Genomic DNA, 14,774 nt, shown 5'->3' on the forward strand with positions numbered 1-14,774 from the left:
GGCCAGTCCGTCCTCCGCCACGTTGCTGACTCAAAGACCCAGAGGCTTTCTTGGGGTGCAGGTACCAGGATCCCCTGGGCCTTAAGGGAATTTGTGTTGAGCTGGACGAGTGCGTGTATTCATGATGGGTGTATCCGAACATTCCTGGGCTCAACAAAACCGATCATCTTTATAACCGCAGCGCCTAGCACATCCCCTGGTGCCGTGAAAGTTGGCTGCGGGAACATCCAAGACCAGGGTGCGGGGCAGGGGGCGGCAAAATCGGTTACGCGGCGCTGGCGCGGCGCTTTGACCTCGGCGCTGGAGCGTGTGCGTCGCGTGCGCGCGCGGAGGCGGCTGCGTCGGGGAGCACGAAAAGGCAGGCCCCGGCGGTCGGGCGGGCGAAGCGGGGCTCGGGGCCAAGCGAAGTCTAGCCGGAGCGACTCTGCCCCGCCCCCTGGGCGGAGCGGGCGGCTCCCGGATGGTTAGAGCCTCGTGCAGGCTCGGCAGCGCCCGGACGCCGGGCCCAGCGCGTCGGCGCCCGGGCGTGCGGGCGTCCCCGAGCCGCGGAGGGGCCGCCGGGACCGTTTCAGCGTGGCGGCGCTGGTGCTGGCGTTGGCCCTGGAGGACGGCCCTGAGTGGTGGCTGGCGCCTGCCACCCGGCTCTCTCCCGGGTACAGATGGAGTCGTCCGCGGCCATCAGCGGCAAGGTCGGCAGCTGCGAGGCCACGGGAGACCCCAGGACACACACAGCTGCCTCCCGGTGCGAGAAGACCCCGGCTTAAGAGTGAGGTGTGCTGGGCGGAGTGGGGAGGACCTCGAGGCGCCCCGGCCACCAACCGTGTTCTAACCAACTGGCAAGTGGGGAAAGTTGACATGATTAGAGAGTAACGGATCTTATCCAACCTCCTGTATTTCACAGACTGGGGAACTGAGTCCACGGGGCGAGAGACTTGCTTCCCTAGGTTACACAGCTATTAAGTGGCAGAGCTGGGACTAGAAACCCAATCTGTTTAGGGCTTTTTAAACCCACTGTCCTCACTGAAGTGAATACGAATAATAATACAAGTAATTATTATTGTATTAGATGTTGGAAACTTGGATGGTGAGATTCCTTTGGCATTCGGGACTATTCCTATGACTCGTGTTGGAAAAAGTCACTCATGTTTTCTGTGGGCTTGGGTTCCTCATTCCTTCATTCAATGAGCATTTGCTCCTCAGTTATTTGTGCGAGGCACTCTAACCGGAGACTGAAGATACAGAGCAAGCTTGTCCAACCCGTGGCCCAGCAGCCGTGTGCGGCCCAGGACAGCTCTGAGTGCGGCCCAACACAGATTTGTAAATGTTCTTAAAACAGGATGAGATGTTTTTTTGCGCCTGTTTTTTTTTTTTTTTTTTTCTCATCAGCTACAGTTAGTGTTAGTGTATTTTATGTGTGGCCCAAGACAATTCTTCCCGTGTGGCTCAGGGAAGCCAAAAGATTGGACGCATGGTATAGAGAAAAACAGGAAGCATCCCTCCATAACGTATGGCCCACAAGAGGCAGTTCCCCAGACACCAGTAGCTGAGGCAGATATGGGAGGAGGATGGGCCATTAGCTACGATGCCTGTGGAAACTAAAGCAAGCAGATCGAGGAAGACAATCCGACCTGGGGAGGGGAGGAGGGTGCGGGAGGAGGTGGTATCCGACCTGGAGTTTTAAAGATTGAGTCATTTGGGGCACTTGGAAATGGGCATTCCGGGTAGAAGGTTCAGTATTAACAAAAAGAAAACAAAACTCTGAATGTGAAGAAAAATGGATAGTTTGGTTTGCCTACAATGTAGGGATTAATAAGGATGCCAGGATTCTAGGGCGGGGGACCAAGATGGGGAGTCTGTGGTGGGAAGCCCTGGAAGATTCCAAGCGGAGCATGACAGTGCTGTGGCGGCGGATAGTTAATTTGGCCAAGGAGTGGAACCCTCATTTGTAGCGTGAGAGTGTAGGACCAAGGATCTTTGCAGTCCTGAGAGTCTGTGAAATAGCCGATCGGGGAATACAGGGCTTCATGGAAACATCTCAGTGTAGGATTATGGATGGAAAGTGCAGCTGGAATGGGAAAAGTCCCAAACCGAATTAGAAGCCTTGGACTAGAGGTAGCCTGTGATCATCTGCTGTTGTGGGTCAGACTTCCAGTAACGTTCTTGGGAGTACTTGTTAAAAAAGTGCTCTTCGTGTTCCTGTAACTTAGGTGGCCTCTTAGGCATGAGCAGACGTTCGTTAGCCTGTCCCTATCGTCAGGGAACGTTTATTTCTTTTGCTGCATCCCCAGGGACCAACATAGAGCTATGAAGACAGCAGCCTGTTTTGCCAGTTGGCCAGTTGAAATGGGAGATTTCTTACACAAAGATTACAGACTTAACCTTCATGCCACTCTTTATTATAAACTATTCATAAACATAATATATATTGTGGTGATCATTTTACAAACTATTCATAAACTATATATAAACAATTCTTTGCAGATGGACCCTTAAATGAAACTTTTTTACCTTAAAGATTGTAGTAGAGTATTTTATAAACGTGTCTTTAATTGGTTCTGTGTTTTCTCATACTTATGAAGCATTACATTACACAATTTGCCTGAATGAATTTGGTAGATGTGGTCCATGTAAATCAACTTACCCAATCAGACAGGTTGTAGATATTTGCCTAAAATCTGAGCCTGGGCACCTTGGAGATATTCTAACCTCACCTGGAAACTCCCCAACAGGAAAGGTGCAGGGATTCTGGAGTGAGGTTCCACGTCACATTACCTTCTGGTTCTGCATGTGAATGCTTAAAAACTTCCTGTGGTGTTATATGAAATATGTATTTGTGTGCTTTTGCAGCTGCTCCATCTAATAGTATTTGAGAAGGGGAAAAAAATGAAATGTTGCCTAGTAGAAATTCCTTTGGTTAATGATGTTAATCAATGGTATAAAAAAGAGCATGAACTCTGGAATAAAAAGGGACACTGAAATTGAATTCCAGTTGTGTCGCTTACTACCTGTGCAACTTTAGGTCTGGCACTTAACTCATCTGAGTCTCAGTTTCCTCATCTGTAAAATGATCACCACAATAATCAGCTCACAGTTGTTGACAGTCTAACAGAACAACCTGTCGCCACTAGAATCCCACATGTTGGCCTTTTATAGCCACACCCACATCCCTCCCACTGCCTCCCCCACTTCCTCAACTCATAGCAACCACTGTATGTTCACTATCTTTTTAAATAATTGTATCATTTCAAGAACGTTGTAAAAATGGAATCATATAGTAAATGACCTTTTAGCATTGTGTGTTTTTATTTTTTCCACTGACTATAATTCTCTAGAGGTACATTCGGTTGTCGCATATGTCAATAGTTTTTTCCTTTATTCCTAAGTAGTGTTCCATGGTAGGCCTGTGTGCGGTTTTTTTTAACCACCCTTTGAAGGGTGTTTAATGGAGTGTGATGAATAAAGCTGCTATAAGCTTTTGTGTGCAGGTTTTTGGGTAGCTATAAGTCTTCATTGTCTTTATTCTCAGGGATAAATGCCTAGAAGTACAATTGATGGATTATATAGTAGTTACAAGCTAAACTTTTAAAGAAGTTGCCAGACTGCTTCCAGAGTAGCTATACCATTTTACATTCCCACCAGCAGTGAATGAATGATCCGGTTAATGACAATGATGACTCTGCATCGTCGTCAACATTTGATGTTGTCACTGTTGTTTATTTTAGCTATTCTGATGTGTAATGATATCTTTTTTTTTTTAATTGACAGTGATGTATATTTATGGGGTACAATGTGATCTTTTAATCTATCCATACATTATAGAAATAAACTAATTATTAGTTCATTTTCTGTTATAACAGATTTATAACAGAATGCCCAAAACTAAGCAATTTATAAAGAAAATTAATGTATTTCTTACAGTCATGGAGGCTGAAAAATCCAAGGTCAAGGTACCACTTCTTGGGAGAGCCTTCTTGTTGGTGGAGACGCTGCAGAGTCCCAGGGTGGTGTAGAGTATCGCATGACAAGGGGCTGAGTGTGCTACCTTGCCAGCTTAGGCCGCTCTTCCTGTAATAAAGCCACTAGTTCCCTTCCCATGATAACCCTTTAATCCATGAATTCCTTAATCCCATAATCCATGAATAGATGAATCCATTCATGAGGACAGAGCTCTCCTGATCCAGTCACCTCTTCAAGGCTCGCCCCACTTCTCAATACTACCACATGAGGCATTCAGTTTCCACATGCATTTTGGAGGAGGCAAACATTCACACCATAGCAGATACACATCATCTCACCAATTTATTCTTTTTTGTGGTGGTAAGAATGTTAAAAATGTGTTTTAACAGTCTTGAGGTATGCAATACATTATTATGTGTGGTAAACATGCAATGCAATAAATCACTAAAACTTACTTCTTCAGTCTAACTGAAACTTTTTACCCTTTGATCATCCACTTCTTCCCTTTCCTCATTTTTCTCTCTTCCCTCTAGCCTCTGGTAATGACCTCTGTACTCTGTTTCTATGAGGTCAGCGTTTTTAGATTTCACATGTAAGTGAGATCATACTGTATTTCTCTTATGTTTCTGACTTATTTCACTTAGGACAATGTTCCTCAGTTCCATCCATGTTGTTACTAATGACAGAATTTCCTTTTTTTAAAAGACTGTATAGTTGTTTCATTGTGTATATGTACCACATTTTTAATCTGTTTATCCATTAATAGACACTTAGGTTGCCTCTGTATCTTGACTATTATGAACAATGCTAAAATGAACATGGGGGTGCAGCTATCTCTTCAACATATTATCTCCTCAACATAGCTATCTCTTCAGTTCATTTGGATATATACCTAGAAGGAGGATTTCTGGATCATATGGTAATTCTACGTTTAGTTTTTTAGGAAACTTCCATACTGTTGTTTCAAAATGGCTAAACTAATTTACATTCCCACCAGCGATGTACAAGGGTTTCCTTTTCTCTGCGTCCTCACCAACACTTGTTATCATTCATCATTTTGGTAATAGCCATTCTAACAAGCATGAGGTAATATCAAATTGTGGCTTTAATTTGCGTTTCCCTGATGATTAGAGATGTTGAGCATTTTTTTCATCTATATTTTGGCTATTTGTGTCTCTTCATTTGTAAAAGGTCTGTTCAGATACTTTGCCCAGTTTTTAATTGACTTTTTCTTGCTATTGAGTTATATGAATTCCTTATATATTTTTCATATTAGCCCCTTATCAAATGTGCAGTTTGCAAATGTTTTCTCTAAATTCATGTGCAAGGAGAATCCTAATGTCATCAACAAACAGAGAAATACACTTCTTCCATTCCTGTAAGAATGCCTTTTATTTCTTCCTCTTGCCTAATTGCTCTAGCTAGGACTTCCAGACTATGTTGAATAGCTGTGAGAGTGGGAATCATTGTTGTCCTTCTAATCTTACAGGAAAAGCTTTCAAACTTTTTACCATTGAGCATGATGGTGTCTGTGGGCTTGTCATATATGGCCTTTGTTGTGTTAAGGTACATTCTTTCTATGCCTATTTTTTGAGAGTTTTGTAGTATGGGTGTTGAATTTTGTCAGATGTTTTTTCTGCATCTATTGAGATACTTGTGTGGTTTTTGTCCTTCATTTTGTTAATATGGTATATTTATTTATGTATTTATTTATTTATTTTTGAGACAGAGTCTCACTCTGTCACCCAGACTGGGGTGCAGTGGTGTGATCTTGGCTCACTGCAACCTCCACCCTCACCGAGCTCAAGCTATCCTCTCACGTCAGCCTCTCAAGTAGTTAGGACCACAGGCACATGCCACCATGTTAGCTTTTGGTATTTTTATAGAGATGGGATTTAGCCATGTTGCCTAGGCTGGTCTGGAACTCCTGGGCTCAAGATATCCATCTGCCTCAGCCTCCCAGAGTGCGGGGATCACAAGCCTGAGCCACAGTGCCTGGCCCATATTTATTGATTTATATATGTTCAACCATCCTTGCATCCCAGAGATAAGTCCCACTTGATTATGGTGAGTGATCTTTTAAATTTACTGTTGAATGCAGTTTGCTAGTATTTTGTTAAAGATCTTTGCATTTTTGTTCATAAGGGATATTGGCCTGTAGTTTTCTTGTGGTGTTCTTGTCTGGCTTTGGTGTCAGGGTAATACTGGCCTCATAAAATAAGCTCTGAGGTAGTCCCTCCTTTATAATTTTTTGGAAGAGCTTAAGAAGGATTGGTATTTCTTCTTGAATGTTTAATGGGATTCACCTGTGAAGCCATCCGGTCCTGGGCTTTCCTTTGGTGAGAGATTGTTTACTACAATTCAATCTCCTTATTTATTATTGGTCTACTCAGATTTTTTGTTTCTTCCTGATTCAGTCTTGGGTTGCATGTTTCTAGGAATTCATCCATTTCTTCTGTATTGTCCAATTTGTTGGTGTATAGCTGTTCATTGTAGTCTTTTATGATCCTTTGTATTTCTGGGATATTGAAAGGAGTTAGCTTGCTTTAGGCAGACAGTAAGTAAAGGATCCCCGGAGAACCTCTGACCTACCCCACAAGTGCTTACACCTGATGTTTTGTGCAGATAAGGGAACTTGCACAGGGGACTTGCCTAAACATGCCCACAGCAGACTATGGGCCCACATGCACACTAGAGGAATATGTGGAGCCACCAGAAATTCACGCCTTATACAGATAGGGAACTCAGCCTCATCAGGTTATATATAAAGCCCTTGTATTCAGCTGTGAGGGGGCAATGACCAACCTGCTTTCAGGACCCCTCTCTCTGCTGAGAACTTTCCTTTTGCTTAATAAATTCTAATCCAGTCACTCTTCAGGTGTCTGCGTACCTAATTATTCTGGTCATGAGACAAGAGCCCAGACCTAGCTGAGCTAAGGAGTAAAAAATCCTGCATCAGTATCAGTTGTAATGTCTCCTCTTTCATTTTGGATTTTGTTGGGGTTTTTTCCTTTTTTTTTGTCTCAAGATATTTTTAAATTTTCCTTTTAATTTTTTGTTTGACTCATTGGTTGTTCAGGGGCATGTTATTTAATTTCCACATATTTGTGAGTTTTCCAAGATTCCTCCTGTTATTGATTTATAGGTTTGTGCCATTGTGGTCAGAAGAAATACTTGATAGGATTTCAGTCTTCTTAAATTTGTTGAGATTTGCTTTGTGATCTAACATATGATCTCTCCTGGAGAACACTCCATGTCAGTTGAGAAAAATGTATATTCAATTGTTGTTACATGAAATTTTCTGTAAATATTTGTCAGGTCCATTTGGCTTAAAGTATAGTTCAAGTTCAGTATTTCCTTGTTGATTTTTGGCCTAGATCTATCCAATGTTGAAAGTGGGACGTTATTGTATTACAGTCCATGTCTCTCATCAGATCTATTAATACTTGCTTTATATATTTAAGTGATTTGATATTGGGTGTATATATATTTATAATTGTTATATTTTCTTTATGAATTGACCCCTTCATCATTAGATAATAACTTTTCATATCTTTCTGCAGTTTTTCACTTGCAGTCTATTTTGTCTGATAGAAGTATAGCTACTCCCACTTTGTGTTGGTTTCCTTTTGTGTGGAGTATCTTTTTTCATCTCCTCATTGTCAGCTATGTGCGTTGTTAAAGGTTAAGAGAGGTGAAGTTAATCTATTGTAGGCAGCATATAGTTGGGTCTTTTTTTTTTAATCCATTGAACCATTCAATATGTTTTGACTGGAGAATTTAATACACTTACATTCAAAGTAATTATTGGTGGGTAAGAACTTACTATTGCTGTTTTGTTGTTTTCTGGTTAATTTGTAGATCTTTTGTTTTCTGTTTTCCTCTCTTGCTTGCTTCCTTTGCAATTTAATGATTTTTTGTAGTGGTATGCTTTGAATTCTTTATTTTTATATTTTGTGTATCTACTAAGAATTTTTCCTTTGTGGTTACTAGGAGACTTACATAAAACATCTTATACTAATAACAAGCTATTTTAAGCTTATAATTACTTTACTTTAATCACTTGTACAAACTCTAAACTTTTACTATCCCCTCCAACAATTTGTTTTTGTTGACACTTTTAAAAATAGTTTTTGTCATGTCCATTAGCAAAGTATGGTTGCTATATGTGTTTTGAATAGATTTTCTTCTTTTAACCTTTATATTAGAGATGTAATTTATTTTCATGCTACCATTACAGTATGAGTGTTCAGTATTTGACTATATACTTACTTTTACCAGTAAGTTTTTATTTTTATATATTTCCATGTTGCTACTTAGTGATGTTTTCCTTCAATGTGAAGTATCCCTTTTAGTATTTCTTGTAAGGCAGGTCTAGTTGTGATAAATTCCCTCAGCTTTTGTTTGTCTGAGATAGTGTTTTTTAAAGCTCCCCTTCCTCTCTTCCTTTTTGAAGGACAGGATTGCTGAGTATAGTGTTCTTGGTTGGCAGGGTTTTTTTTTTTTTTTTTTCTTTTAGCTCTTTGACCATATCTTATTCCTTTCTACCCTGCAGGGTTTCTGTTGAAAGATCTGATGGGGGTCCACTTTTCTGTAACAAGTTGCTTTTCCCTTAAAGCTTTCCTATCTTCTCTTTGTCTTTAACTTTCCACAATTTGATTATTATGTATCTTGATGTGGTTTGCTTTGGGTTCATCCTATTAGGTGTTTGTCAAGCTTCTGGATTTCTGTTTCCTTCCCCACACTTAGGAAGGTTTTTGCAATTGCAGTAGATTCTCATTTAATGTTCATAGGTTCTTGGAAACTGCAACTTTAAGCAAAATGATTTATAGCAGGTTTTTGAATAACATCATTTTATTTGATGTCATTTCATTATGTTGATGAGAAAAAATTCCTTTCATTATATGTTGTTTTGCTTTAAGTCACAGTTTCCAAGGACCTATCAATGACATTAAATGAGGACTTGCTATATTTCTTTAAATATATTTTCTGTCCCTTTCTCTCTTCCCTTTCTTGTACAACAATAATTCACATATTCTGTTTAATGCTGTCCACTAAGGCTGTTAGACTGTTTCACTCTTTTTCATTCTTTTTTCTTTTCAGTCCTCAAATTAGGATTTACCAATGACCTGTATTCAAGTTTGCTAATTCTTACTTCTGCTTGATTTATTCTACCATTGAACCTCCTTATTGGATTTTTCAGTTCAGTTATATTATTCAGTTTGATGGTTTGTTTGGTACTTTTTAATGTTTTCTGTCTCATTGTTGAAGTTCTCAGTTTTTTCATGCATTGTTTTCCCTACCTTAGTAAGCATTGTTATGACTGCCCTTTTGAATTTCCTGTCAGATAAATCACATATTTACATTTCATTAGAGTCACTTTCTGGAGATTTAATTTATCTTATTCTTTTATTTGTAACATATTTCTATGTTTCTTCATTTTCCTCCATTCCCTATGTTGTTTTCTGCACATTAGATAAAAGAACCACCTTTCTCGGTCTTGCTAGACTGGTCTTGTGTAGATGTTCCTTTCCAATCAGCCTCATCAAAGATTTTTAGAATCCACTAACTTGTTTTTGCTTGTAAAATCTGCTATTTTTTATTCTTAGTGTCCCCTCCCAACCCAAATTAAAGAGTTTCAAGTTATTGCCTTGAGAGAGGTGGGATAAAAGCCAGTCCCTTGAAATGCAGCTGGAGAGACTGCGGTGATAGTTGTGTATTCCAGTTTCTTTTTTCTTTGTAGAGAAGCTTAGAGCAGAATTAAATCTCCCATTCATTCTGCCCTGTACCAAGGAGAATGTCTGAGGCGGATGCCTTTATTCTTGATAGACTGCTCACATTGGAGGAGAGATTGCTGCTGAACATTTTCAAGTTAAAAAGCCACCTTTTTGTTCTTTGTTGTCTAGGAGACTCAAAAGTGAAGAACTCGTGCTAGCTCTCAGACTAGAAGCCTGTCTCTTGGGTGAAGGCTATAAAAGTTAGAGCATTCCATGTGTACAGAAACTACTTCCAGAGAAAGTCTGCAGGTCTAGATTTCTTGCTGGCACAAGTCAGAGAAAAAGGTGTAGGGGAAGTAACCACTCTCCCATTGGAACAAGCAGACGTCTCACACCCTCCTGGCAGGGAGAAACTTCTGGTCTAGAGTTATTACTAAAACAAGCCATAGAAGAAGGTGCAAGGAGTGCCCACTTTCCCTTTCAGACATGAAGCAGCAGCCCCCCTGCTCCCCTCCCCCACCTCTTTCCAATTGGAGATTAAAGGAGTTTACTTCCAGAACAAGTCAGGGGAAAAGATGTGGGAGTTCCATCCCTCCCGTTCTTGCTGGCAGAGGTCTCCAGTTTCTTTCAACAGAGAGATCACTAGACTGGATTGTTGCTGGAGCAAGCAGGGGAAAGAAGTGCAACAAGTGCCTATCTCCTGTTCAAGCAAGAAGTCTCAGACCTTTCTTGCAGGGAGAGGCTTCTAGTCTGGAGTTATCACAGAAGCAAGCCAGGGGAAAAGATACAGGAATGCCCTTTTTGCTTCTCAGGCATGGAGAGATCCCCCAGCTTCACTTTCACGAGAGACTGCAGAAATTTATCTCAGGAACAAACCAGGCAAGAAAGCATGTTCTTGCTGGCAGAGACCTCCAACGTCTTTCCCTTCAGAAATTGTAGGGCTGGAATTGTCACTAGAACAAACTAATGAAGACGGTGGGAATATTGTCCTTGTTTAGGCTTGAAGAGGTTTATTCTTTATTTGCTGTATAGGCTCCCAGATACTGGCGTATTAGAGACCAGTACCACATTGAACTCCTGGAAAAGAATGTAGCCAAATCCTTTCCAGGGAGAGATTGGAAGCTGGGCTGATCCTGGGCACTACAGCAGCTGACAGAGCTTTCAAGGTTTGAAACCTCCCTTTGTTTTTTGTGCTTGAGGGAAATCCTCCAATGCCTTTTTTCTACTATTTCTCAGACCCAGTGATTTAAGAGCCAAACTTTTTGAAAGGGATGGTAAAAGTTGAGCATTAGGTGTATGGTACAAGCCCCTTACTCCTTGGGACCATGCTAGGAGTTGGGATTCCTTTCCTGATTATAAGACTGTGCATAGGGTGGGGTTTGTGCATGAGTGTGTCTCCACTTTTCCTACCAGTTTTGATGTGGATATTGTCTTCTTTGTCTAGTGTGTAGGCGTCTTTCAGCTGGATTCTGCCTTTCTTTTGGAGAGAATTGATCTGTGTGTAGGTGTTTCCTTAGTGTGTTTGTGGGAGAAGGGATAGTCAGGGAGCCTCCTATTACACCATTTTGCTGAGGTCCCCTTATTGTGGTTTTAATTTGCATTTTCCTAATGACTAATGGCTTTCTTGACGTCTATGTATTTTCTTTCATGAAATCAGTCTGTTTGCATTACTATAAAGGAATATTTGAGACTGGGTAATTTATAAGGAAATGAGAGTTAATTGACTTACAGCTCCACAGGGTGTACAGGATGCATGGTGCTGGTATCTGCGGCTGGTGAGGGCCTCAGGAAGCTTACAATCATGGTGGAAGGCAATGGGGGACCAAGTGTATTCATGGTGAGAATGGGAGCAAGGGGCAGTGGGAGGTACCACACTCTTAAACAACCAGATCTCTTGTGAACTCACTCATCACCAAGGGGTTGGCACTAGCCATTCATGAGGGATCCACTCCCATGATCCAGATGCCTCCCACCAGACTCCACCTCCAACACTGGGGATTACATTTCAGCATGAGATTTGGCAGTAATAAATATCCAAACCATATAACCTACATTCTAATTGTATTGTTTGCTTTTTTATTGTTGCGTTTGGGGAGTCCTTTATATGTTCTAGATACTAGTTCTTTCACAGATATGTGGTTTGCAAATATTTTCGCCCACTCTGTAGTCTGTCTTTTCATCTTAACAGGATCTTTTATAGTACAAAAGTTTTTTTAATCTTAAGGACAATTTACCAATTTTTCCTGGTAAGGATCATACTTTTGGTATCAAGTCTGGGAACTCTTTGTCTACCCTAGACCCTAAAAATTTTTCTCCTATGTTTTTCTCTGTGTTTTATAGTTTTAAGTCTGTTATCCATTTTGAAATAATTTTTGTGTCAGGTATGAAATTTAGGTCAAGGTTTGTTTGTTTGTTTGTTTGCCTATGGATGTCTAATTGTTTCAGCATCAATTGTCAAAAATCTTTTATGTAATAGTGTATGACCTTGACCAGTTAAACTACCTGCCTGGTTTTGTTTTCTTTGTCTAAACATGAGGAGATTGGACTAGGACTAGATGGGTATCATTTAAGCTGCATTCCTGGAAGTTATGGGGTCTCAGGAATCCTCAACAGGAGCAGCAATGTGGGCGAGTGGTGAGTAGGGCTCTCATGCTGTCCCTGACTTCATTCAGGGCAGTGCTGCTTTTTAGGCTTTATATTTTTATGCTTCTATTTGATATGTGTTTTGACATGGTACCCACTGCTATAAACAAGTTTGGAGACCATTAGATTAGATAATATCTGAAGTACCTTTCTGTAGTCCATTGCTATGATTCTAAGTGTTCAGTATCATAACTCACTTTTTACCTTGCATATTAGCCTTCAGATTCCTCTGTTAGTTTCTTGAGGGATTACGCTTATGAAATCTTATTTATCTTTATAAATATGATAGACTTTATGAAATCGATTAACTTAGTTTATGAATCAATTTGTATGTCAGAAATTGAAAATTTGTTAAATATATTAGAATTTTACAGTTGAATCGTTTATTTCACAGAATTATCATGCCTGGAAGAGAGCATAAAATCCTACATTAACTGTGTACCAATCTCATTGTCTCTCTTATCATCCACCTGTTTAGCTCATGCCAATTCACAGAGCATTTGCAACAGTTTTTTACCAGCTCCCAAAGGGTTACTTGCAAAAGCTTTTTACTAGCCCCCTAAGGGTTACTTGCAAACAGCTTTTTGAGATAAACAAAATCAGGCTTATATGCTCATACCTGTTTTCAATATGAGGAAACAGACTCAGTTCCAGTGACCTGCCCAAACTTACAGAACTAACAAATATCAAGTGGAAGACGAAGAGAAGAGCTCACATCATTAATACCTAGTCAAGTTATTTTCCTTCTATATTTTATATATTAGGGTTTCAGTGGGTATTTTCCAAAAGTTGGTATTTGCTACTTTAGCTTTTTATCTGTAAAGTGAGATAATAACATAACACACTCCAATAGTTGTGTATTTTTTCTTTTTTGCAGTTAGATAGGGTTGAGATAGTGCATTTGAAAAAATATTGCCCTAGAAAGTGCTCCCCATTCAAATGGTGGTTATTATTATATACTCTGGCTGCATCTTGGAGTCATAGCAGGCAGCTTTGTGTGTTTGCTGATTCCTGTTCAAGGGAAATGTGTTTGTTTATATCACAGTGTATTATCTATTTTTCCTTGTAATATCCATGTGGCCAAATTACGAACTGCCATATTAATAAGATGCAAACATATTTGAGAGGGTGGTTAGACTTAATGGTTTTCATAAAGTTGTTTTAATAGTTATTTTTCAACAGATGCACAGCTTACATTTGGCCACATCTCTGTGACAGCGTGATGAGTGAACTTTTCAACAGATGGCATACAAATACTTGGGAAAACACCCTTCTAATATTAATTGTTATAAAAAAGACTTTTAGAGTGCCAGAAAAATGATAGCCTGTATTCCCAAGTCCTTAGTCTCTGCTATTATAATTATAATTTAGATGATTTGGAAGTTTCTATTTCTGGCACTTGGATTTGTTTTGTAAATGAGCATATATATCTGCATTAGAGTGAAATGATGAGGAACACGCTGTTGTCAATTAGAGATTCAACATAGATATAGCATTTAAATCCTTTGTTTGTTGATAGATGTACATAATCTCCTCCTGCTGAGTCATTCTACTTCTATTCCATACATAGAAAATAGAACCTTTCATAAGAATCAGCTGTGAGATACTTATGTGTTCTTTCTAAAAAGTATTGACTTAAAAAAACATTACCAGACTTAGAATTTGAAACATGTTCATCAATGTGATGAACTCCCCAGCTTTCCAAGTTGTCCTGCGCCTGCTGTTGACCACCTAGCATGGCTTCTGGAATCAGGAAGTGAGGAATCTGACAATAAGCGGGGCGGGAAGGACAGTCACGAAAATCTCTGGTGGCATTTGTGATTGTTACAATGACAAAGGGCATTGACTGATATTTAGTGGGTGCAAGCCAGAGTACCTATACATGCTACACTACACAGTATAGTTTTAAACAAGAAAGAAATATTCCATGTCCTACATTAATTTGAACATCTGACTGGACATCCGTCTGAGCCTGGAATCCAACTCGGCTTAAATGAAGTGACAGAGTAGGTTTTGTAATACATGGTATTTTTGCAGAGTTTTGTAATACATGCTGTTTTTGCAGAGTTTTAGTACCCTCAGAATGTTGAATGTTAGCACTCATCCATACCTCTGCTTCTTGATTTTACTATACTGCTGAATAAAAGGTTGAAAGACTTCTGATCTGATTTCATTGCTCCTGAATTCTGACTTTTTCATGCTAAACAAGTGTAAGCATATAAACCCGTTTTTATATCCTTAAGTATAGTCATAGACTGAACATTTACTTAGTAAACAGATATTATAAATTTACGATTTCCCCTTTTTATCCTAAATAGACCATATTTTAATATTTAATCCTTGATGTTTTTAAAATCTGTGTAAGTTATATTATCCATGGATTTCTAGATTTAAAGAGAAAATTACAGAATGCTTGTTGTTGTAAAGGGGCTCTGAAATTGATTGGGATGAGAAGCA

At 39.8% G+C, this 14,774-nt stretch overlaps 1 protein-coding gene across 2 annotated transcripts in view; it reads left to right on the forward strand.

Moving 5' to 3' along the window:
* Nucleotides 1-345: 345 nt before the first annotated feature.
* PLAAT1 (phospholipase A and acyltransferase 1) overlaps nucleotides 346-14,774 on the forward strand; it is a 48,452-nt gene continuing 34,023 nt past the window's right edge. The window contains exon 1 of one of the 2 annotated variants that reach the window (XM_033213063.1): nucleotides 346-742. In XM_033213063.1, the coding sequence (XP_033068954.1) occupies nucleotides 461-742 (282 nt within the window). In that variant the 5' untranslated portion in view covers nucleotides 346-460. The remainder of the gene's footprint in view (nucleotides 743-14,774) is intronic. The other variant, XM_033213062.1, reaches the window with a different exon arrangement.

Source organism: Trachypithecus francoisi, unplaced genomic scaffold (genome assembly GCF_009764315.1).
Source record: "Trachypithecus francoisi isolate TF-2019V2 unplaced genomic scaffold, Tfra_2.0 Lachesis_group0, whole genome shotgun sequence".
Taxonomy (NCBI): domain Eukaryota; kingdom Metazoa; phylum Chordata; class Mammalia; order Primates; family Cercopithecidae; genus Trachypithecus; species Trachypithecus francoisi.